Here is a 23,865-nt window from a genome sequence, read left to right as displayed (position 1 = left end):
TCTTTGCAGTGCGCAGGCCAATACGCAAAGATCATTAGCATATGATGGTTCTGATTCTTTAAAACACTGCTCTGAAAGCTGGACAAACACATTATATGAAAAATATATCTAAAGGCAAAAAAAGAAAGTTTTAATTCCCTCATTAGTTTTAAATACTGAACACTTAAAATCCCACTTTATTTATTTTTTTTAGATTTATTTGAGAGAGAGAAAGAGAGAGTGGGTGAGCACGTATGAGTCAGGGGGCAGAAGAAAGGAGAGGGAGAACCTCAAGCAGACTCCCTGCTGAACACAGAGCCTGAGGGGAGGTTCAATCTCATAACCCTGAGATCCATGACCTGAGCTGAAATCAAGAGTCGGCCACTTAACCGACTGAGCTACTCAGGCACCCCTAAAATGCCACTTTATTTATTTTTTTAAAGATTTTATTTATCCATGAGAGGCACAAAAAGGCGGAGACACAAGCAGAGGGAGAAGCAGGCTCCCTGTGGGTAGCCCAATATGGGACTCAATCCCAGAATCCCGGAACCACAACCCAAGCCAAAGGCAAACGCTCAACCACTGAGCCAACCAGTAGCCCTAAAATCCCACTCTTTTCATAAAAATATTTTTTCAGTGAGATGCTACTTCCGAAGTACCTAACATGTACCCAGAACAATGTTATCATGTACCTAAAATACAAGAGTTTACAGACTTATCTTACAGATTTACTAAGATACTTTTCTTAATTGTGTCTCTCCTCAACAGTGTTTATAAACCCTGCATGCAAGGCTTCTACTATGGATATTTAATCATAAACCTAGTACAGGGCACCGCAGCCACACAGCTTGTTAGACGGCCAACTCTTTCAGCTCAGGTAGAGATCTCCAGGTCCGGAGATGGAGCTCCATGATGGGCTCCATGCAGAGCACAGAGTCTGCTTGACACTCTCTCCCTCTCTCTCTCTAAAATAAATTAAAAAAAAAAAAAAAAAACCTAGTACCAAAAAAACCACTGAGCTCCCTTTCAATAAGAGATTAGTTAGGAAGCAGAAAAGAATGAGAGCCAAGAAAGTCAAAGGAAACTACAAAGAAAAAAAAAAAACCTCTTTTATACTAAACATCACTTGTTGAAGAAATTACAAGATCACATAAATTAACATATTATTAAATACTTAGAGAATTAAGCCAGCAATCAAAGAGATTTGAACCTAAAGGAAGATAATCATTTATTTATCCAGTGTTTATTTATGAAGCAGAAACCAGGCCTACTCATTTAAAATCCTCAAAACCTGGCATGTAGTTATTATTAACTCATACAATATCCTTTAATTATCAATAATTAATAATCTAGTTAAGAAATAAAGGTAGTTAGAAGGCATGGTGGAACAGGAAAGGAATAAGGGTCAAGAGACACAGATTCCATCTTAGGTTTATACTGCTAACTATAATCATGGGCAAAACATGGAACTTCTCTGAGTCTATTCCTTGGCTATAAAATGGGTAAAGAGTTATCTCCAGATTCCAATCCATCTCAAAAATTCTACAAATCCGTAGTTATATATGCTAGCACACATATAATGACTGTGAAATATTACACACATACACCCCTTGGACATTCACTTAAATATGGCAAAGAGACTATCTACTCTTTCTCCCAAGATTCTGTTAAAATAATAATAAAGGTACAAAAAGAAAGGTAAAAATCTACAGGCTCAATCTTCAGAAAAAGGAGAGCAAGGAGCACGTGGCTGGCTCAGTCAGTAGAGCATGAGACTCTTGATCTCAGGGTTGTGAGTTCGAGCTCTACACTGCGTATAGAGATTACTTAAAAAAATAAAATAAAATCTTTAAAAAAAAAAGAAAAATGAAAGCGAATGAGGAATTTAGCTAACTGAAAAAATTAAAATCTCAATTGCAACTGAAAGAGGCTATATATGATAGGCAAGCTTTAGCTACTTGCAGAAGCCCTAAGTCTCATAGGAACTGGGTAAGGCATGGAGCTAAAAGTAGAGAAACAGACTATCATCTCACCAAAACAACTGATAATTCCTAAAATAAATTAGAAACCAAACAGAAACATCTCTTAACTGAGAGGCAACAGGCAAAACAGGAAAGATAAGGAGGGTCAGATCAAACCACCTACTTAATTATATTATCTTTGCTCTTTTACCCTATCCAGCTCAAAGAATAAAGTAATGAGGCTTGAAAGACTTTTCTGTAAAGAAACTGAAGAGACTCAGAGCACAGACTTCCAAATACTAATAATATTAGGGGTCACCCCTTAATATAGGCTTTTAGTATAATCAAGTCACAATAAAGTCCTATTAGTCAACAAACTCAACCTATGCATACCAACCTTTCAATGAGGTTTTGAATGTGGGGTGTGGGCTGTGTATTTGAAAAAAAATTGGGGGGAGATGCCTGGGTGGCTCAGTGGTTGAGCACCTGCCTTCCTTCAGTTCAGGACATGATCCTGGAGTCCCGAGACTGAGTCCCACATCAGGCTCCTTGCATGGAGCCTCCTCCTCTCTCTGCCTGTGTCTCTGCCTCTCTCTTTCTCTCTGTATCTCTCATGAATAAATAAAATATTTTTTAAAAAAGAAAAAGAAAAAACATTTTTTTTGTTATATTTAGTAGTATCCTTTGGCTATGTACCAAATTCACCCAAAACCTGGAAGATTAAGGGTACCTGGGTGGCTCAGTCGGTTCAGCATCCAACTCTTGATTTTGATTCAGGTCATGAGCTCAGGGTGGTGGGATCAAGACCCATTTTGGGCTCGGTGCAGTCCGCTTGAGATTCTTTCCCTTGGTGCCTCCCCCCACTCAAGCTCGCTCTCTCTCTCTCTGATAAATGAAAAATAAAATCTTAAAAAAAAAAAAAAAGGTAAAAATAAAAGAGGGTTTCTGCGTAGCTCAGTAGGTTAAGCATCTGCCTTCCACTCAGGTCATGATCTTGGGGTCCTGAGAGCAAACCCAGAGTTGGGCTGGGCCCCCTGCTCAGCAGGGGGAGTCTGTTTCTCCCTTTGTCTGTTGCCCCAGCTTGTGCTCTCTCTCTCAAATAAATAAATAAGTTTTTTAAAATGCTTAAAAAAAAAAAAAAAAAAAAGGGATCCCTGGGTGGCGCAGCGGTTTGGCGCCTGCCTTTGGCCCAGGGCGCGATCCTGGAGATCCGGGATCGAATCCCACGTCAGGCTCCCAGTGCATGGAGCCTGCTTCTCCCTCTGCCTGTGTCTCTGCCTCTCTCTCTCACTGTGTGCCTATCATGAATAAATAAAAATTAAAAAAAAAAAAAAAACTTGGCAGATAAAAACAATACTTATCATCCCACACAGTTTTTCAGGGTCAGGAATCCGGGAGTGCCTTAGTTAACGGATTCTGGCTCAAGGTCTTTCAAGAGGATACAATCAAGCTGTGAGCCAGAGCTGCAGTCATCTCAGGGCTCAACAGAGGATGGAGAATCCACTTATAAGCTCACATACATGGTTGCTGGCAGGTCTCTGTTCCTCACTCCCTGTGAGAGCAGGGAGGCCTTATCTGCAGTCACCTGGGTCTCTCGGTAGGGTAACATTCAGAATGTTATAAAAATTTTAAATTGTACAGAGTGTTGAAATAAAATATCTACCTAGCCAATCTACTCTTCCACAACTGTTACTGTTTTGAACATATCCTTTCATATTTTTTTATTCCTATAAATGGAATGACTGTTTAATATCTTATCCTTAAATATGAATTGATAGCCAAAAATCACCTAATACTAGTGGAAAGTCTCCATTGTGAAGGAGAAAGACTATGATAAATAATCAGAAAAGAACCAATCCATAGAAAACTGAAATAATGCAGGAAATAGAAGAGGAACCTTCAAAAAACAAAACCATCTCTAATATGCTTGGACAGGAAAAAAAAATTATATCCATAACACAAGAATGTTACATAATAATAATTTAACTAATAGCAAAAACAAAACAAAACAACACTACTAAAGCTTCCACAGAGAAAAAACTGTGATCTATAAAGGAGGGAGATGCATTTGATGTGCTGGCAATGGTACATAGATTCAAAATTCGCAAAGGAAACTCTATCTAACCAATCAATAAGATGTGAAGGAAAAAAATTTTAAAGATTATCACACATATGCAAGGATTTAAAAAATGTACTATATGTAAAAATGTACACATATTCTTTCTCTTAGGAAGCTACTGAGGCTATGCCCCCCACCCCCCACCCCCACACACACACAGAAAACCAATTACGAAGATATGAGGTGTAGGAAACAAGAGATCCAAAATGGTTAAGTCACAGGTAAGTTCAAGGAAAACTGCTGTTTAAAGGGGGAAAAGAAATGTCTAATACTACAACCAGTCCAGTTTGGAGCACAAAGATAGAGAATTCTAAACAGGAGGTCACCAGAGAAAAAGAGGTTGGAGACTTACTGATTTTGAGGAATGAGGATTCAGAGGGCGAGAGGTTAATAGGCATGTGACAAATATTAGAGTGGTTTGAAAATTTCAGTAATTGTACAGAAAATGGTGCAAATGAATACAAGATAAAATTAAGTAACTGGAAGAAAAACAAAAAGTTTTATACATAATCACAGTCCACAATTTTGTTCACAATGATTATTGATTTGTTTGGACATAATTTAATAATATGAGGAAGATGAAATGGTAGGTGAAAGAAAGCTAAAGCTTTCACAAGCTATCACAATAAGGAGTCAATATACAATATCTAAAACTGACAAACTCAATCAAGCGGCTTCTAGCTGGCCTCCTCAGTTGGTAAGTAGAAGATGTTACTCTTGATCTTGGGGTCGTGAGCTTGAGCTCCACCTTGGGGGTAGAGTTTTTAAAAAAATAAAATTAAAAATACATTTGTAAATAAATAAAAACCACCAAACCCAAGAAATACCTAATAAGATAGACCTCAAACAGTCCCTAAGCTTGGGACTGCTAGACAGATGGTTTGCACGAGAAATTAACCTTCAGTTCACTTAGTGTCACAGTCAACATTCAGGAATGTATAGCAGTTGTTAGTAATTACTAAAACCTGGTCAGCAAGGAGGTAAGTAATCAGACTCTTCAAAAATTAAACATCAAGAGATTATAAAAATTCTGGTAAGAATGGCAAAAGCAAAGTTCTCAGAAGGACAGAGCAAATCCTCTCCACTGTCATCAGGAACATGATTAGGTTATCTCTTCCCACAGGGAATGGAAGATCAAGGGTGCCACTCTAGCAGAATGCTGTGTTCTGGAAACCATCCTAATGAAATCATGATCTTGTAACCTTTCCCTATATTAAAGGAACATTTATTCTTTACCTCTCCAATCAAACATCCTTATCAAAATCGTACACAGCAAATATTAGTGTACTGTTTAGAACCAACCAGATAAAAGGAAAAAACAGCTAACAGAATTAAAAATGGCTGCTTTTGGAAAAATAGCATTTATGGAGGGATAAGATAAAAGCAAGGGGAAAGGTAGAAGATACAGCAAAAAAACTAACGTTATTCCTTATAATCCTTCAGTAGTAGTTTATTTTTTAATTAGCACTAGTTGTATATTGATAAGAATTTTTTTATTGAAAAAGCCAGAGAGTTTTCCTAAAAATCAGAAACAGAACACATACTTTATCAAAAAAACTTTGATGGTTAACTCATTTTCATAGTGTAAGATACTAATAAATACAAATTTATTTCATTTACTTAGTACCTATTCCCAGAAATTATTCCTGGAAAAATTGACTTTTACACATCCCAAATGTAAAAAATACTTAAACATAGTCTGAAATGTAAACTAAACCTAGTCTACTAAATAATAAACAATACTTTCAAAGTATATTCTACAAAAAACTATTAGGGTTAAGAATATGAAAGTCTTTACATTTATGATTAGGGTCCAAAACTTGCTTTTTATCTCCAAGTACTAATTTAAAAATCAAGGTTAAAAATAAAAACCCTCCCAAAATAAAAATATTAAGCTTCAGCTGGCCTTTTAGGATCAGCTGCTAATGAAACAAAGAAGCTACTTGAGCTATGGGTAGTATCAGCACACAGCTGCCAGATCATAATCATTCTGCTCACATTTGCATGAACTTTTAAAAACAAATATCCAGGGGCTCCTAGCTGGCTCAGTTGGTAGAGCATGCAATTCTTGATCTTGGGGTTGTGAGTTCGAGCCACACACTGGATGTAGAGATTACTAAAAAAAAATTTAATCTAAAATAAATAAAAATAAAAACAAATATCCAAAATATAGTGTAGAGTAAGAAAAAAGCAAATTACCTTATACACAGTATTATCCCATAAACACAAACATGTACCTATAGGTTGTATATGCCTAAGAGATATCTGGAGGCATGTTTATCAAAATAGTAACACCGGTTATACACATCATAAAATTGCAAATTTCTTACTTTCTCTTTGTACTTTTATATATCATTTTATCATTTTATTTAAATAGGGACTAATAAATTGATTTCCTGAACAAAATCTCTCACACTAAGCAAATGAAGGAGCTCTAACTTCAAATTCATGAGTTGATGTTCAATTGATTTTTGTTGTTGTTTATAAAGCTTTGAGGTATAACTAACATATTACACCCTATATATTTTAAGTATACATTTTGATAAATTTTGATATTTATACTCATGAAATCATCACATAATCAAAATAATGAACACATCCCTAGAAACTCCCTCCTGTCTCTTTATAATCTCTCCCTCCCATGTTCTATCACACCTTGCCCCATGCACATAAAACAAATATTGTTTTCTACCACTACAGATTAAATTGCATTTTCCATAATCTCATATAAATGAAATCATACAATATGTTCTCTCTTTTATCTAGCACCTTTCAATGAACACAACTATTTGGAGTTTCATCCAGTCAACATTCAATGCATCCCTTTTTTATTCCTGACTAGTATTCCACCATACGAGTGAATAATCAGCTTAATGATTCACCTGCTGATATTTAGGTAACGTCCAGATTTCAGCTATTAAAAACCAAGTTACCATGAACATTGGTGAGTATTTGTATGGACATCTGCTGTCACTTCTGTTGGATAAAGACCTTAGAATGGGATGGTTGGATCAAACAGCTGATGTACGTTTAACTTTTTAATTAAGATTATAAAACTCAGCGCAGCATTTTACATTTGCCATGAGCAGAAAGTTCCAATTCCTTTACAACCTGGTCAATATTTAGTATGCTCAATTTTAAAATTTTAGCCATTCTAACAAATGTGTAGTAGTATTTCATCATGGCTTTAATTTGCATTTCCCTAATAACAAAAGTGGTTGAGCATTTTTTCATGTGCTTGCCATCCATATATCCTTGTGAATGTTTATATCTCTTGCCCATTTTTTAATTGCGTTGTTTCTTTTCTGATTGAGTTTTGAGAGCTCTTCATATAGTCTGATCAGTGGTCCTTTGTGAGACATATGCTTTGCAAAGATTTTCTCCCAGCCTGTAGTCTGTCCTATCATTCCCATTACAGTACCTTTCCAATAGCAGAAATTTTTCATTTGGATGAAGTCCAAATCATCAATTTTTTTTCTTTTATAAAACATGCTCCTCATTTTATATATAAGAAATCTTGATTTAGACCACAGTCAGAAAGATTTTCTCCTACGTTAACATCCAGAAATCTTATAGTTTTAGATTTGACATTTAGTTTTATCCGTTAATTATATGATGCAAAACATGGGTCCAAGTTGGGATTTTTATTTTTTTTTAAGATTTTATTAATTTATTCATGAAAGACACAGAGAGAGAGAAAGAGGCAGAGACACAGGCAGAGGAAGAAGCAGGCTCCCTGCACGGAGCCCAATGTGGGACTCTATCTCAGGACTCCAGGATCACGCCCTGGGCTGAAGGCAGGCATTAAGCCGCTGAGCCACCCAGGGATTCCCAAGTTGGGATTTTTATATGTGGATATTCAATTGTTCTAGCACCAGATAGATATCTTCAAGAGATAATCCTTTCTCTACCAAACTGCCTTGCACCTTTGTAAAAAAATCAGTTGTCCATTTTTGTGTGGACCTTTTTCCAGATTTTCTATTCTATGCCAATAATATCTTTATGGTAATATCACTATTTTGATTACTGTAAATTTTATTGCAAAACTTTATTGTAAAATTGATTCCTGAATATTACTAGCTTTATAATAGTTCTTGAACTAGTAGTAGCTCTTTTGTAGATTTTATTAAATATTTTACATGTCTTTTACTTTTTCTTCTCTGATTGCCCCAACTAGAATCTTTAGGACCACTGTATACATTGTGAAGTAAGAGTCAACATCTTTAAATTGTTTCTAATCTTAGGGAAAATCATTCAGCCTTTCACCAGTAAGTGTTACACTATTTATCAATAGGCTTTTCCCTAACCTAACTACTTCAAAACTTACTGCAATGCTACAACAATCAAAATAGTGTAGTATTGGCAAAAGGACAGACATATAGATCAATGGAATAGAACTGAGAATCCAGGCTTAATCTACAAGTCTAGGGTAATTGATTTTCATCAAGAGTACCAAGAGCATTCAATGGGGAAAAGAATGGTCTCTTTAAGAAAGGGTGCTGGAACAACTAGATTTCCACATACAAAAGAATCAACTGAATTTTTTTGTTTGTTTTTAAAGATTTTATTTATTTATTCATGAGAGACACAGAGAGAGGCAAAGACATAGGCAGAGGAAGAAGCAAGCTCCCCATAGGGAGCCAGATGCAGGACTTGATCCCGGGACCCCGGAATTATGGCCTGAGACAAAAGAGACATTCAACCACTGAGCCACCCAGACATCCCTCAACTGAATTTGTAATAAGCATCTTATACAAAAATTAACACAAATCAAACATCTAAATTTAAGTGCTAAAAGCTATGAAACTCTTAGAAGAAAACATACACATGTGTCTTTGTGACCTTGGATTTAGAATGAATTCTCACAGATGACAGAAAAACCAGAACCACAAAAGAACAGAACAGAAAAAGTAAACTTCATCAAAATTAAAAACTTGTGCATCAAAGTAAACTATCAAAAAAGATTTTATTTTTTAAGTAATCTCTATAGCCAATGTGGGCTCAAACCCACAACCCTAAGATCAAGAGTAGCAGGCTCCACTAACAAGGCAGCCGGGTGGCCCCCAAAAATAAAATCTTTCAAAATAATGGATACATAAATAAGAGAAAAGAACAAGTTTTGGCAAGAAAACAGAATTCTCATACAATAGTGATAGAAAAGTAAAAGGGTGTGATCAGTGTAGAAAAGTTAAGTAGTGGGATGCCTGGGTGGCTCAGTGGTTGAGCACCTGCCTTCAGCTCAGGGCATGATCCTGAAGTCCCAGGATTGAGTCCCACATCAGGCAGAGAGAGAAGCAGGCTTCCATACAAGGAGCCCATGTCTCTGTCTCTCTCTCTGTGTCTCTCATGAATAAATAAATAAAATCTTAAAAAAAAAATCCCAGGGATGCCTGGGTGGCTCAGTGGTTGAGCATCTGTCTGCCTTTGGCTCAGGGAGTGATCCCGGGATCTGGGATCGAGTCCCACATCAGGCTCCTTGCAGGGAGCCTGCTTCTCCTTCAGCCTATGTCTCTGCCTCTCCCTCTCTCTCTCTCTCTCTCTCTCTCTCTCTCTGTCTCTCATAAATAAATAAATAAATAAAAATCTTTAAAAAAAAATTTTTTTTTAAATCCCTAGACTTGGAAACTCCAATGGAAACCTCCTTGGTTCCCCTTTTCAGCAGCTTTGTACTATCACCCAATAAACTTTGCTTTAAAAAAAAAAGTAGTTCCCCAAAAAGTTAAACACAAAATTATCATATCACTCAGCAATTCCACTCCAATATATATATCTTAGAGAAATGAAACATATGTCCACACAAAAACTCAAACACAAACGTCCATAGAAGCTTAATTTACAATAGACAAAAAAGGAAACAACCTAAACGTCCATGAATCGATGAACGGATAGAGTGTGTATATATTCATACAATGGAATATTATTCCTCCATAAATGGAATAAAGTACTGATAACATGCTACAGCTTAGAGAAACCTTGAGAAACATCATGCTAAGTGAAATTAAGACATACAAAAGATTACATCCTGTATGTGTCTATTTATATAAAGTAAAATGTCCAGAATAAGCAAATCCATAGAAACAGAAAGTAAATTGGTAGTTCCCAAAAGACCAGGGTACAGGACAGAGATGGGAGAAGGGCACGCAGCGATAGAGAAATGACTGCTTATTTTGTACAGATTTTGTTTTGAGGTAGACAGAGGCAATGGTTACACAACACCAGAAATGTGATGGTAGTCACTGAATTATACACTTTAAAATTGTTGAAATTATAAATCTTAAGTGAACTTTACCTCATTTTTTAAAATTGTTGCCCTGTGGGTACAGAACTTGCTTTCTCATTATTAATCTTTTTTTTACTACTTAATTTTTTCCTTGTAACAAATGGTGTCAGCCAGCCAGAAAAATAAATACAAACTGATTTCTTAGCTAAGTTAAAAATATCAAAAGTTACTCTTAAAGGAGAAAGAATATAGATTCATGACCTCTGAATTATGTCCTGCTTATTCTTCTTGTCTTCTCTAATCCCATTTCTTCTCCCATTTATGTTATAGTATATGACAGACATAATACATAGACAGTAATTTAAAAATTTGGGAATTAAATCATGAGGTAAATCACATATACTTTTTCCTTGCACAGAATAAGAAATAAATTTCAAGTGAAACCAGCAATATGATTGAACAAATGTACCTAAGTTTTTCCCAGAGAAAACTGTGGTCAGTTACTCAAATAATGATAGTGCAACTTGCTATTAAGGAGTTTAAATTTCTTATTAATGAGTTTAAATTTGAGTTTTCCTTCAAGTGAAGGTGCTAGAGTCTAAAGTTTTCACCAGTTTTCCTACAGATAAAGTTCCACACAGTATATGTGAAGAATTTAATACTTACTTATCAAGGAAATCCTTATCCACTACAGCAGTGATGTCAAGAAGAGGATTTCCCATTCCAAAGAGAATATTTTCACTAAAAAAAAAAAAAAAAAAACATACACACACACACAAATGTAAGCATAAGTTAGAAATATTTCTGAAAATAAGTTGATATATAAAACGCACACAAATATAAAAATAAAGATCTTCACTTTACTTTAAAAATAAACCTAACATACTAGCTTATTTAAACCTTTGATTTGCCTTTTATGTTTCAGATAACATTTTAGAGGTAGCACAAGCCATTTAGAAAGAATGATGACTTTTAAATTGGATGAAATAAAAGAGAAAATCAGATCAAGTGATCTTTTTCCATAATATTCAACAGCTAATGACTAAAACGCTTTCAATGCTTTTTTTTTAAGTCTAGCATTAACAAAGTTCCGTACTCAACAAACATGACAGATAATTAACTCTTTTTAGTTTTTTAGATATACAATTACCAAAAGTTATTAGAGAGGTTACAGAATTTCCTACAGGAGTCCAGCCAAAGGCCCTATTGACAAACTGGGAATGACTGTGGGGAGACTTGCACGATGGGTACCAAAAATGAAGTAATTACATTTAACAGACTTTGAAGTAGTCTGTTTCCACAATGATCACAGTATGGCTCAAAACCAAGGGAAAGCTAGAACTCCACTACAAGTGATGCCTTAAACAGGAGTGCAACTGATAGCAAGAAATGAACCGGTGGCCATGGTTGGGTCAGCCTTGATGGAAGGAATTCTCCTGGTTTTTCAATGAAATTTGCTTCTAATTTGCCATTGATCTCCAGTTTGCTGAAGAGCTCTTCCAGTGGCTTCCAAACCAGTTACCATCCTTACCATTTGGATACCATCAGTAATATTAGTTAAAACTGGTACCCCAGAGTTTAAGAATATGGGATATAACCTATGATTACAGTCTATAACAATTTAGAAGACTGAATTACAGTATCATATTAAAACCACAGATTGGAGGCACCTGGGTGGCTCAGTCTGTTAAGCATCTGCCTTTGGCTCAGGTCATCATCCCATAGTTCTGAGATTGGGCACCTGGGTTGGGCTCCCTGCTCAGCAGGGAGTCTGCTTCTCCCTGTCCCCCTGCTCCCCACCCCCCCGCATAAATAAATTAAAAAACTTTAAAAAATAACAAAATAAAACCACAGATTAGACTACTATGGCTGAATATATAATAGTGATATTTGTCCTTTTCTTTTTAAAGAAAGCTAAATGGGGGAGAATTAAAAGAAAATACATTGATCTATTCAGACTTAAGTCCTATTTGTAATTAGAATAAAAATTTAATATAAAAATACAGTAAAACTTGACCATTAGAAACTTCTCTGCCTGATTTGTGTACTATTATTCGAACGATAAAAAATTCCCAGAACTTGGTTTTTTTTTTTTTTTTCCCCAGAACTTGCTTTTAAAAAAGAAGTGTAAGGTGTTACTGGAATGTTTGGCTGTTTCTTTTTATTCCATCTTTTTTAGTGTTTGGGTCAATGTATATAGTCATGAAACCACCCCCAGAATCAAAATATGGCACATTTCTAACATCACAAAGTATCTGGCTACCCTCATGTCAATCTCTACCCCAACATGTCCTCGCTTGGTTTTAAGGAGTATAATGACATTTCTTTTTCAGAAGTCAATCCTTTGAATATCTCCTGCATTCCCAAAATAGTCCATTGCACTCCATTTGAAAATTTAGTAAAATATTAATAAATCCATGCACCCTCTGTGGGTCTAAGGTTTCTATAGTTGAATGCATACGGAAATTTACAAATTCATGGAAAAGAGGAGCACACTGAATCTCAGAATCCTGTTTAAACTTGTATTCCTAAACTTGTTTGTCTAGCAAAAGTTTTTTTTTTTTTCCTGAATGCAAATGGACAAGAATATATTTACACAAAGCACAAGAATATGCTGGGACTGAATTGCTCAAATTTAAGACTGAAAGTTAAAAAAAAAAAAAAAAGACTGAAAGTAATTTTTTATATATTATTAAGAGTAATGATTGGGAAAAAATTTAACTGGTAATTTATTCTTTTATTATTTGTTAATAAACTAAACAACAGGCTTTGCCTTGTTGCCAAATATTACAATTCACCTAAAGTCATTGGAAGCCATTCTCCTAATAAACTAGAATTGTGTGCTTGTCATCTATTCCTTGTCATCCTCCTACTTTCACCCCAAATTTCCTCATTCAAGAGATCTGGGTGAAACTGATCCACACCAGCGTGATAGGTTTAACCTTGAAGCACAGCAAAGCCTAAGCCAAACAGCACAGTATATTTCTCTACTCTTACTGATCAGTCTGAGATAGGCATGTAACCTAAGCCAGGCAAATCAAAAAGGACCCCAAGACTTTTTTCTAAGAGTGCTCACATACAAAATCTCTTCCTTTCTAGTAGATATAAATGCAAACAGTATTGTCCTCTTTAAGTACCTCAAGGTCTCCAGGTGGCTGCCTTGGGATAAATCCAACGTTACAGAGGGCAGAATGGAAAAACATAAAGAAACTGGGTCATTCATGAAGTTATGGGACCAATTTAGCTTCACCTGAAATCTATACTTTCTCTGGACTTTTCAATTACAGGTAGGTTATTTTGTTGATTCCAATTTCAGATTCGTTTTCTATTACTAACAGATATAAACTGTTGTATTTCATTTTGTGAATCTGCTTTATTTTGTAATGCATTTTTTATTATAAAGCCACAAGATTGTTAGTATTTGCATTACAAACTGTGTTCCATTGAGGAACACAAGTTCCTCTGAGGCTAAAATAAAGTCTTAACTTAGATCTCTTGGATTTCTTTTTGTTTTTGTTTTTGTTTTTTTAAGATTTATTTATTTATTTGACAGAGAGAGGTAGAGAGCACAAGCAAAGAGAAGGGAGATCAGGAGTGGGAGAAGCAGGCTCCCCACTGAGCAGGGGCTTGATCCCAGGATCCTGGGATGATGACCTGTGCCTAAGGCAGACACCTAACCAACTAAGCCACCCAGGCATACTAGATCTCTTGGATTTCTTTTCCTTCCCTCTGTGGGAAGGGTTATATGGATTTTACTTTTACTGTTATTGAAACAGTGAACTTGAAAAAATATGTTCAAAGAGTATTTACCATTTTCTCTGTATATCTCCAACAAATGGTAATAGTAGTTTTATATATTTAAATAAATCTTATTTAAATTTCACAGAGGCTTTGTGTCTTAACTTAATAAAATTATTTCTAATTCTTAAACTGTACACCTAAACCACTTCCCCAAGAGTAATTCAATAAATACACTAGAAGATGCCAATCAACATTTTAACATAAATCTTAAAAACATAATAAATTAAGATGATGTAAAAGCTGCTAGACTGGTGAATACAACTATCGGGAAGGTCACACTGCCCATGGAACTTCCATTTCCCCACTCCCAAATTGTGTGATACTGTGATTTAGAATAAGAAATGCACACTTGGCCTTCATCATGGTCCCTGGAAAAGAGATCCTAAAAATGGAATTTCTGAGGATTGGGATAAAGGTGTCTTGTTATGTTAATGAGGTTACTTTTGGAAAACTTGGTAACCTAAGGATGAGTGGGGGCCTGGTTGCAAAGGGAACCTCAGGTGACTAGAGGATTAGAATTTTCAGTCCCACCCTCACCTTCAGGGAGGGGAAAGGGGCTGGAGACTTGCTTCAATCACCACAGATATAATCAACTGGGCCTATGTAATGAAGCCTCCATATAAATCCAAAAGTTTGAGTTTCAGAGAGCTTCCAGGCTTGTAAACATATGTGGAGATTTGGGGAAAGCGGCTCATCCACAGAGCATGAAGGTTCCCATCCTTTCCCACATACCTTGCTTGGCTTATGCAATTCTTCTTTCTGGGTGTTCCTCAGTTATATCCTTTTATAATGTTAAAATAATTTCTAGGCCTAAAATGGAGCTATCTCCTTCCTGCCCAGGGTGCCTCAGGAGCAAACTAAGCTTTCGTGTTTCTGTAAATGGTCCAAATGACTAGAAATGTAGTATATTCAGTCACCTTCTCTCCTAATACCAGCCAACTCTATACTTATTTCTTTTTTTCCTTAATCTTTCTAAATAAGGTCAGATGTGCAACCCTAGCCAATCACACCATCATTGTTGCTCCTTTTAACACTCTATAAAACATACTCTTGCCCAAAATCCCTTGGAAGGAGTACTCCACTGCAATATAAGGCACTGTACTCCCTGAATCCATGCAGTTTTCCCTTGAATAAAGGACATCAAACTGTTTTAGTTTTGTCATCTGACAATAATAAACAGTAATCTAATAAGTAAAATGCTTCTCTGAATTCTGCAAGCCACTCTAGCAAATTATTGAACCCAAGAAGAGGGTGGTGTGACTCTCTGATCTATAACTGGTTGGTCAGAAGTATAGATAATAGATGGCTGAGTCGGTTTAAACATCCAACTCTTGGTTTCAGCTCAGGTCATAATTTCAGGGTTGTGAGATCAAGCTCAGCATCAGGCTCCACACTCAGCACACTGCAGTCTACTTGAGATTTATGACCCCTCTCCCTCCCTCTTCCTCTGCTCCTCTCCCACCCACTTGCATGCATGCTCACTCTCTAAAACAAACAAATAAATCTTTAAAAAAAAAAAAAAAAAAAAAGAAGTATGGGACGCCTGGGTGGCTCAGCGGTTAAGCGTCTGCCTTCAGCTCGGGGTGTGATCCTGGAGTCCTGGGATCGAGTCCCACATCGGGCCCTCTGGATGGAGCCTGCTTCTCCCTCCGCCTGTGTCTCTGCCTCTCTCTGTATCTCTCATAAATAAAAATATCTTTAAAAACAACAAAAAAAAGTAGTAGTACATATAACAACCTGGACTTATGATTGGAATGTGAAGTGTGGGAGGGGACAGTTTCGTGGGACTGAGCCCTTAACTTGTGGCATCTAACACTATTTCCATGTAGATAGTGTCAAATTGAGTTAATTGCTTGGTGGTGTTGAAAAGCCTATACATTGGTACTTGCCCTATGCTTCTCTTCCATCTGGTTATATATTTTATTATAAACAGGTAACAATAAACAAGTATACATTAAACAGGTAAACATTAAAAATATAACAAATATGTAAACATTAAAAAATAAGTAAAAAAGTGTCTTAGGCTAAGTTCTCCCAAAAGCAGAGCCTGAGACAAAGGCTTATAAACAAGGCCATTATTTGAAAAGTGATTCCAGAAAGCAGAGGTGAGAGATGAGGGAGTGAAACAAGAAAAAGCAAAAGCCTATGAAGATGTTACCAAGTTGGCCACAATTACAGATGATAACATTCAATCTTATCACCACAGGTGACTACAGCTCAAACTTTTCTGGAAAAGTTTTGAACTGTGATTCAGAGACCCCTATCTAAAGGACAAAAGAGAGAATTTATACAGTGACTATTGTCTCTCATTACAAGAAGTATGTAGCATGGGTCCTGATGAGAAATGCTATTAGGCTAGAACTGTCCAAAGCCTGTGCGGACCCTGTTGCAGCAACAATGGCTAGCCTAAGAGATGGGGACACCTCTGTAAATGTAAAATAGCACATAAGAAGTGTCTTCATACAGTAAGCTAAAATTATACAATTATTTCTTGGGGCACTTGGCTGGCTCGGACAGTAGAACATGTGACTCTTGATCTTGGGGTTGTTGAGTTTGAGCCTCATATTGGGGGAAGAGATTACTTTAAAAAAAAATTACACAATTATTTCCAGAAGCAAATACTTTACTCTTCATATTATTAACAGGATTTCATTCTAATATGACAAAACTCTAATAAAAAAACACTAATTCTTCAAAATGGCCAGTTTCTTAAATACAAACACAAACTAATGTCCTGGCCAGTACATACTAAGACACGTATTACACTTCTTCAATAACAAAGAATCTATATAAATAATCTATATAAGATCATTTATTGTGATCTTGTTCTACTAGATGTAAACAAGATGGTGTCTGCTGTGGCCAAAAACTACGACTGACCCACACTATGATTACTATTTTGTTTCAAATGTTATCAGCGTCTTTTTCCAGGAATGGATGCTAAGATGAAAGACACTGAACATCTTTTTTTGGTCAGTAATTTTTAAATTCCTAATAATTCTGGCTCCCAGCCAACATAAACCTGTCCTATAATTATTATTTTGTTCAACAGCTAACAAATTTTATGCACTAACACAGATATCAGACTAAAAGTTCCTAAGATAAATTTGTTTAGGCTATTGATAAATTAATGTTGATCAGCCCTATAGCTAGCAAAAATGTTTACTTGCACCATGGTACCAGAATAAATACTAATAAGCTTTATATGTGAATTCTCTCTCCACTAACAAGTACTACCTTACCAGTAACTGCATTTTCTCTTTTATCAAGCAGTTCTTCAACCAGTTTATCAACTAGGAACCTCCACAACATCCCACTAGCATTGCTTTTAACTATTAACTAGGCCCTCTACAAATCTTGCCTAAATCCTTATATTACTAATTTTTTTAGCCACAATAAATCCTATACAGTATCACCAGAATTGTATTATTTAAACAAACCTATTGTATTTTTTTTCTTAGCCTAGCTTCCAATTATATGTAGGATAAAATCTACAACATAAATTCTAACTAACATAAAAGATATTGAATCTAGCTGGAACCTACCAAATTTCATCAAACCTAAGATACCATGAACTGTAATATATGTTCCAATTTCTCATGGTGATTGGCAAGATACAGTTATAATATTCATGCTAATATCACAGATATTATAATGGAAAGAAATGTGCATATTAAAATCAATGAAATACATTGCCTCTCTACCTTTATCTCTCACCATTCTAATACATACACAGTCTATTTGCTAATCATAATATTTCACTGTTCCCTGAAAAAGGCTGACTGTAAAATCCTTCCCTTAATTCTTTTGTCTGGCAAATTCCCATTGATCTTTTTAATTTTTTTTTAAGATTTTATTTATTTATTCATGAAAGACACACAGAGAGAGACACACAGGCAGAGGGAGAAGCAGGCTCCATGCAAGGAGCCCGATGTGGGACTCGATCCCGGATCTCCAGGATCACACCTCGGGCTGCAGGTGGCGCTAAACCGCTGTGCCAGGAGGGCTGCCCCATTGATCTTTTTTAAATTTCACATATGACACCTCTTTTAGAAAATCTTCTCTGCCCAATTCATACCAAAAGGTTCCCACGTAAAGGTGCACAAGTTGTCCCCTGTACAACTCCAGAGGGTGATGTTCACAGTATGGATGATAGCTTCTGGAGTTCTAAGTATTGCTGCCCTTCCTTCCAAAGTTTTATTCATTCATTCCCTCAGGTTCTGTAAGTTCTTTGATAAATTTTTTTAAGGGTTAAATGACAGAACATTAATTCAAGATAGGTTGTGATAAGTTAAAAAGAAATGCTGTGCTCCCTAAAGCAATCACTATACAATAATACAATAAAATCCAACAGAGAATATAAATGAAAAACTACAATATACTCAACTTAGAAAAGAAGGAAGGAAAGACAAAACAATATAAAGAACATATGAAAAACAAAAGGATGATATTCTAAAACCCACCCATATTAGTAATTATATTAAATGTAAATGGATTGGGCAGCCCTGGTGGCTTAGCGGTTTGGTGCCGCCTTCAGCCCAGGGTGTGATCCTGGAGACCCGAGATCGAGTCCCACGTCAGGCTCCCTGCATGGAGCCTGCTTCTCCCTCTGCCTGTGTCTCTGCCTCTCTCTCTCTCTGTGTCTCTCACGAATAAATAAACAAAATATTTTAAATAAATAAATAAATAAATGTAAATGGATTGAACAAGTTAAACAGGGGTGCCTGGGTGACTCAGTTGGTTGGGCATCCAAGAGTTGGATTGAGCCCTGCGTCAAGCTCCATGCTCAGCATAGGATCTGCTTGAGATTCTCTCTCTCTCTTTCCTCTGCCCCTCTCTGCCTCTGCTTGCCTGTTCTGTCTCCAAATAAATAGTCAAAATATTTTAAAAAACAAAACAAAAACAAATTAAACATCATTTACTAAAGATACACTTTAAATATAAAGGCATAGAAAGTTTGAAAATAAAAGACTGAATAAAAAGATATACTATCCAAACACTAATTATAAGAAAACTGCAGTGGCTATATTATTATCATACAAGGTAGACTTTATTAAAGTATAGCTGACATGCAATGTTACATTAGTTTCAGGTGTACAACATAGTGATTCAACAATTCTATACATGTTATACTCACCACAAGAGTTGCTACCATCTGTTATCATATTCTACTACAATACTATTAACAGTAATCCCTATGCTATACAGACAAGGTAGACTTCAAAACATGGAGTGGCACCATATAAAAATGATTTCATATAAATAAGTCATTTCATCAAGAAAATAAATGGCTTCAAAATACTTGGGGGAAAAAACTTGAGAGAAACAAATGAGACAAATACAGTCGTAATATCCCTCTTTCAGTAATTGGTAAAACACAAAATAAGGAAGAAATCACACTACTGGACATTTATCCTATAAAAATGAAAACTTAAGTTCACATAAAAACTTTTTACACAAATGTTCACAACAGTTTTATCTGTAATAGTTAAAAAAAACTGGAAATGATCAAATGTCCTTCAACAAGTGAGTGGGTAAGCTGTGGTATACCAATACAATAGACAAACACTGAATAATAAAAAGTAATGAACTACAATACAACTTGGATAGGTCTCAAAGACATACATGAGTGAAAATATAATCTGTACTATGTGTTACATACTCTATGATTCCATTTATATAACACTCTTAAAGTGACAAAACTATATTGTTGAAGAACAGATCAGTAATTGCCAGGACTTGAGGAGCAGGGGTGAACATACAGGGATAGATAACACAAAGCAGTTTCTTTGTGGTGACTGAACAGTTTGGGATCCTAACTGTGTTAATGGTTTCACTAATCTAGACATGTTAAAATTTCACAGAATTATATACCACCACCACCCCACCAATAAAAAGCTGTTTGTACAAAAACTGGTAACATTCAAATAACACTTGTAGTTAACTTTATAGTCCTGTATCATTAGGAGAAGTTGAGTGAAGAGTGCACAGGAACTCTGTACTATTTTTGTAACTTCTTGTGAGTCTTAAAGTATTTCAAAAGAAAGAGTATATTAAAAATGTTTTAAAACACAATTAGGGTGACATTATGAGAAATAAGAGCCTCCAAAAACTATCTCTTCCATTAAAGCAACAAGTTGTCAAAAAAAAAAAATCAATATCAACTTTTTCAGAACTCTAAATATTAACCAAAGACTTACAACAATCTAGGAAGCATTAAAGAAAAGAAAAAAGCCAAATCTCACTAAAAACAGCAAGCTTTGTGCCATTTTAACTTGCCCTATTCCCATCCCCTTCTTCCTAGCTCCATGGTAGCCTTAAAAAGAAAAAGCCCACAAGCACAGTGAAAACTGGAAGCCTAGCAGCTACTGGAGGGGTCAGAACAGGATTGGAGCTCTTTCAAAGCCCTATTTTCAGAGAACTGCTATTATTTGAGCTTACAGGCAGTTCTCTGAAAAACCCTACTCCGGAGGCTTCTCATTATTTGACCTGACTCAGCCTGCCCAGCTCTAACACCCTTTTCTCCAGGAGAATTTGTCAAAAACAATCAGCTGCAATTGTTTAACATCCTAGCTGTCTGAAGCAGTTGGCACAAACAAGAAGCTAACCAAAAAACTTAAAAGGAAAAGTGGGGGCATGAGATGTCCATAAAGGGTTCTGAAACGTTCTGAATATTCCTGAGAATCTAGAAGGCCATGTACATGTGCCCAGAGCTGTGGCATGCTCAAGAAAGACCTGAAAGATCCTAAACAATCATCGCTGAGCCATAAGTCTCTGCACAAGCAGGAGGAAATAAAGGTTATGGCAGAATGGTTAAGTCCCTCTGAGTGTTAAACATATGCCTCAACAAGCACACAGAGCCTCTCAGCAAAGACTGGAAGACAAGTATTGGCAAGAATATGGAGAAAGTGGAATCCTCACGCATTGCTGTTGAAAATGTGCAGCTAGCTTGAAAAAAAGTTGGGCAGTTTCTTGAAAAAGTAAACATATATTTACCATATGACCCAGCAACTCCACTCCTAAGTACTAGTAATGAAAACATGTGACAGCACCAAAATATACACAAATGTTTATAGCAGCATTATTCATAATATACAAGTGGAAATACAAATATCCATCAAGAGATAGAGAAAATGTAGTATATATATGGGGGCGCCTGGGTGGCTCAATCAGTTAAGTGTCTGACTTCAGCTCAGGTCTTGATCCCAGGGTCCTAGAATGGAGCCCCTCAGCAGGGAATCTGCTTCTCCCTCTCCCCCTCCTCCACTTTGTGCTCACACACATGCTCTCTTTCCTGCTCAAATAATAAAATATTTTAAAAAATAAAATGTGTTATATACATACTATAGATTATTCAGCCATAAGAAGGAATGAAATGCTGATACATGCAACAACATAAATGAACTTTGAGAACATTATACTCAATGAAAGAAGCCAGACACAAAAGGCCAAATAGGATTCTGCTTAATGAAACGTCCAAAATATGGCAAATTCACAAAGTTTCCCTGGTTTGCAAGGGAAGGGGCAGAGGAACTGGAGATTAACTGGTAACAGATACAAGGTTTAGTTTTGGGGTGATGAAAATGTTCTGGAATTCGTGGTAATGGTTATACAACCTTGTGATATACTAAAAACCATTGAGCTATAGAGTTTAAAATGGTAGATTTTAGGGTATGTGAATTATATCTCAATTAAATAACAGTTAATAACAGTTAAGTGAACAAAACTACTAAACTTGACCTATCTGGTATAGAACACTACACCCGGTAACTGCTATATTCATTTATTTAATTAAAGGTGTGCACAACGTCTATACTGAAAACCTCAAAATATTGCTGAGTGAAATTAAAGAGTAAAGACACAGGAAACATTCAGCAGAACAGACTATAAGCTATGCCATGAAACTAACCTCTAAATGACCTATAGATCTGAGATATCACAATTAAAAGTAGAAAATAATTTGAACTGAACACACATATCAAAATTTGTAGGATGTGGGGTACCTGGGTGGCTCAGTCCATTAACTTTATACGAAGTTCTACAACAGGCAAACCAGTATTACCGAAAGAAGTCAGAAAAATGTTGCCTGGATGGGACAGGTAGTAGGATTGACTAAAAAGAAGCAGAGTAGATGAACAGGTTTTATATATTGACCTAAGTTGTAGTTATATAAATAAATATATATACTGATATTCAAAATTCAGTGAACTTAGGAACTGTGATTTTAACTGTATGTAAATTATATCACGGGCATTTTTTTCACTAGTCAAGTGAACAGACCAGGGAAATACCTGGGTCCCTTAGGTTCTGTAAGGCCAATCCTTCCATTTGTATTCTGAATATACCTTCCTGCATGCTCAAGAAAATGATCTCTGATACAGTAACTCATTTAATATAGCTTTTTTTTTAACAAAAATAAAATTTATACTCTCTTCTACTGAGATACTAACATGTAATCTCTTTTTGACAGAAAAAAAAGAGATCTCTTCCCTCTGTCCAGCAGTATCCTACATGACTCTCTACAACATAAATGTAGATGTTCAAATTTCAGCCCTCCCCCCCAAAAAAATCCACATATATCAACTAATAGTAGTTGTAGTAGTCCCTGCTGCTTGTTACAGCAAAAACATTTCTAAAAGGCTATGCTCTGTGAAATAGTAAGTGCCCCTAAACCAGATAAAATTGTTCATTTAATTTTTTTTTAGTAAGCCCTATAACCAACATGGGGCTTGAACTCATGACCCTGAGATCAAGAGTTGCATGTTCTTCCAACTGAGCCAGCCAGGCACCCCAAATTTGTTCATTTTAAATTCAATTTTCAGAAGCACATATGTAACATGACTAATACATATAATGTGTAGCGTAAGCATTTTTATAGGTTACTTTTTTTTATGTTATTGTCTTTAAATCCTCACAATAACCCCATAGGATAGGCATTACAATTATTTCTGTTTAACAAAAACAGGAGGTTCAAAGGATTTTATAATCTGCAAAAGGCCAAATAAATGATTCCCAACCTCAAATTATGTGTTTCCATGTTTAATATACTACATCTAGACATCCAGAACTCTTAGTACAATAAAAATGTCTGACTAATGAAAACTACCCATATCTAACCAAAAAGAAGCTAATATTCCACTATCTTATGGTCCTATTTCAAAGAACATTTCAATGACAAAATCTACTACAACAAAACTACTACAGAGTGTAAGTAGGTGACCAGATAATTTATTACCCAAACAGGACACTTTTGAGAATAAAGGAAGATCTATTAATAATTTTGCCAGGATAACTAGCATGATGCAGGACTGTCCTGGGCAAACTGAGACATATGGTCATCCTATTTATAAGCTAGCTTTGCTATTTAAAAATAAAAACTCATGTTTTATTGTAGTATTGTTAAAATAACAATTTAAAAGCTAGCTTTGCTATTTAAAAATAAAAACTCATACTTATGTTTTATTGTAGTATTGTTAAAATAACAATTTAAAACCAAGTAGGGGGATCCCTGGGTGGCGCAGCGGTTTAGCGCCTGCCTTTGGCCCGGGGCGTGATCCTGGAGACTCGGGATCGAATCCCACGTCGGGCTCCCGGTGCATGGAGCCTGCTTCTCCCTCTGCCTATGTCTCTGCTTCTCTCTCTCTCTCTCTGTGTGACTATCATAAATAAATAAAAAATATTTAAAAAAAAAAATTTAAAAAAAAAATAAAACCAAGTAGGCATGAAGAGATAAAGAAACATGATGGGGATCCCTGGGTGGCGCAGCGGTTTAGCGCCTGCCTTTG

At 35.9% G+C, this 23,865-nt stretch overlaps 1 protein-coding gene across 9 annotated transcripts in view; it reads right to left on the bottom strand.

Moving 5' to 3' along the window:
* The window catches only part of ADK (adenosine kinase), a 508,004-nt gene that overhangs the window by 457,305 nt on the left and 26,834 nt on the right, over positions 1 to 23,865 (bottom strand). For 4 of the 9 annotated variants that reach the window (XM_038534413.1, XM_038534418.1, XM_038534414.1 and 1 more), the window contains exons 2-3: positions 22,372 to 22,452; positions 10,946 to 11,020 (exon numbers count right to left, since the gene is read on the bottom strand). The exons of 3 other annotated variants lie outside the window; for them this stretch is intronic. In XM_038534413.1, coding sequence (XP_038390341.1) covers positions 10,946 to 11,020; positions 22,372 to 22,452 — 156 coding nt within the window. The remainder of the gene's footprint in view (positions 1 to 10,945; positions 11,021 to 22,371; positions 22,453 to 23,865) is intronic. 2 more of the 9 variants (XM_038534415.1, XM_038534416.1) reach the window with 1 other exon arrangement.

Source organism: Canis lupus, chromosome 4 (genome assembly GCF_011100685.1).
Source record: "Canis lupus familiaris isolate Mischka breed German Shepherd chromosome 4, alternate assembly UU_Cfam_GSD_1.0, whole genome shotgun sequence".
NCBI classification, from domain to species: domain Eukaryota; kingdom Metazoa; phylum Chordata; class Mammalia; order Carnivora; family Canidae; genus Canis; species Canis lupus.
This window is presented reverse-complemented; position numbering and strand designations above follow the sequence as displayed.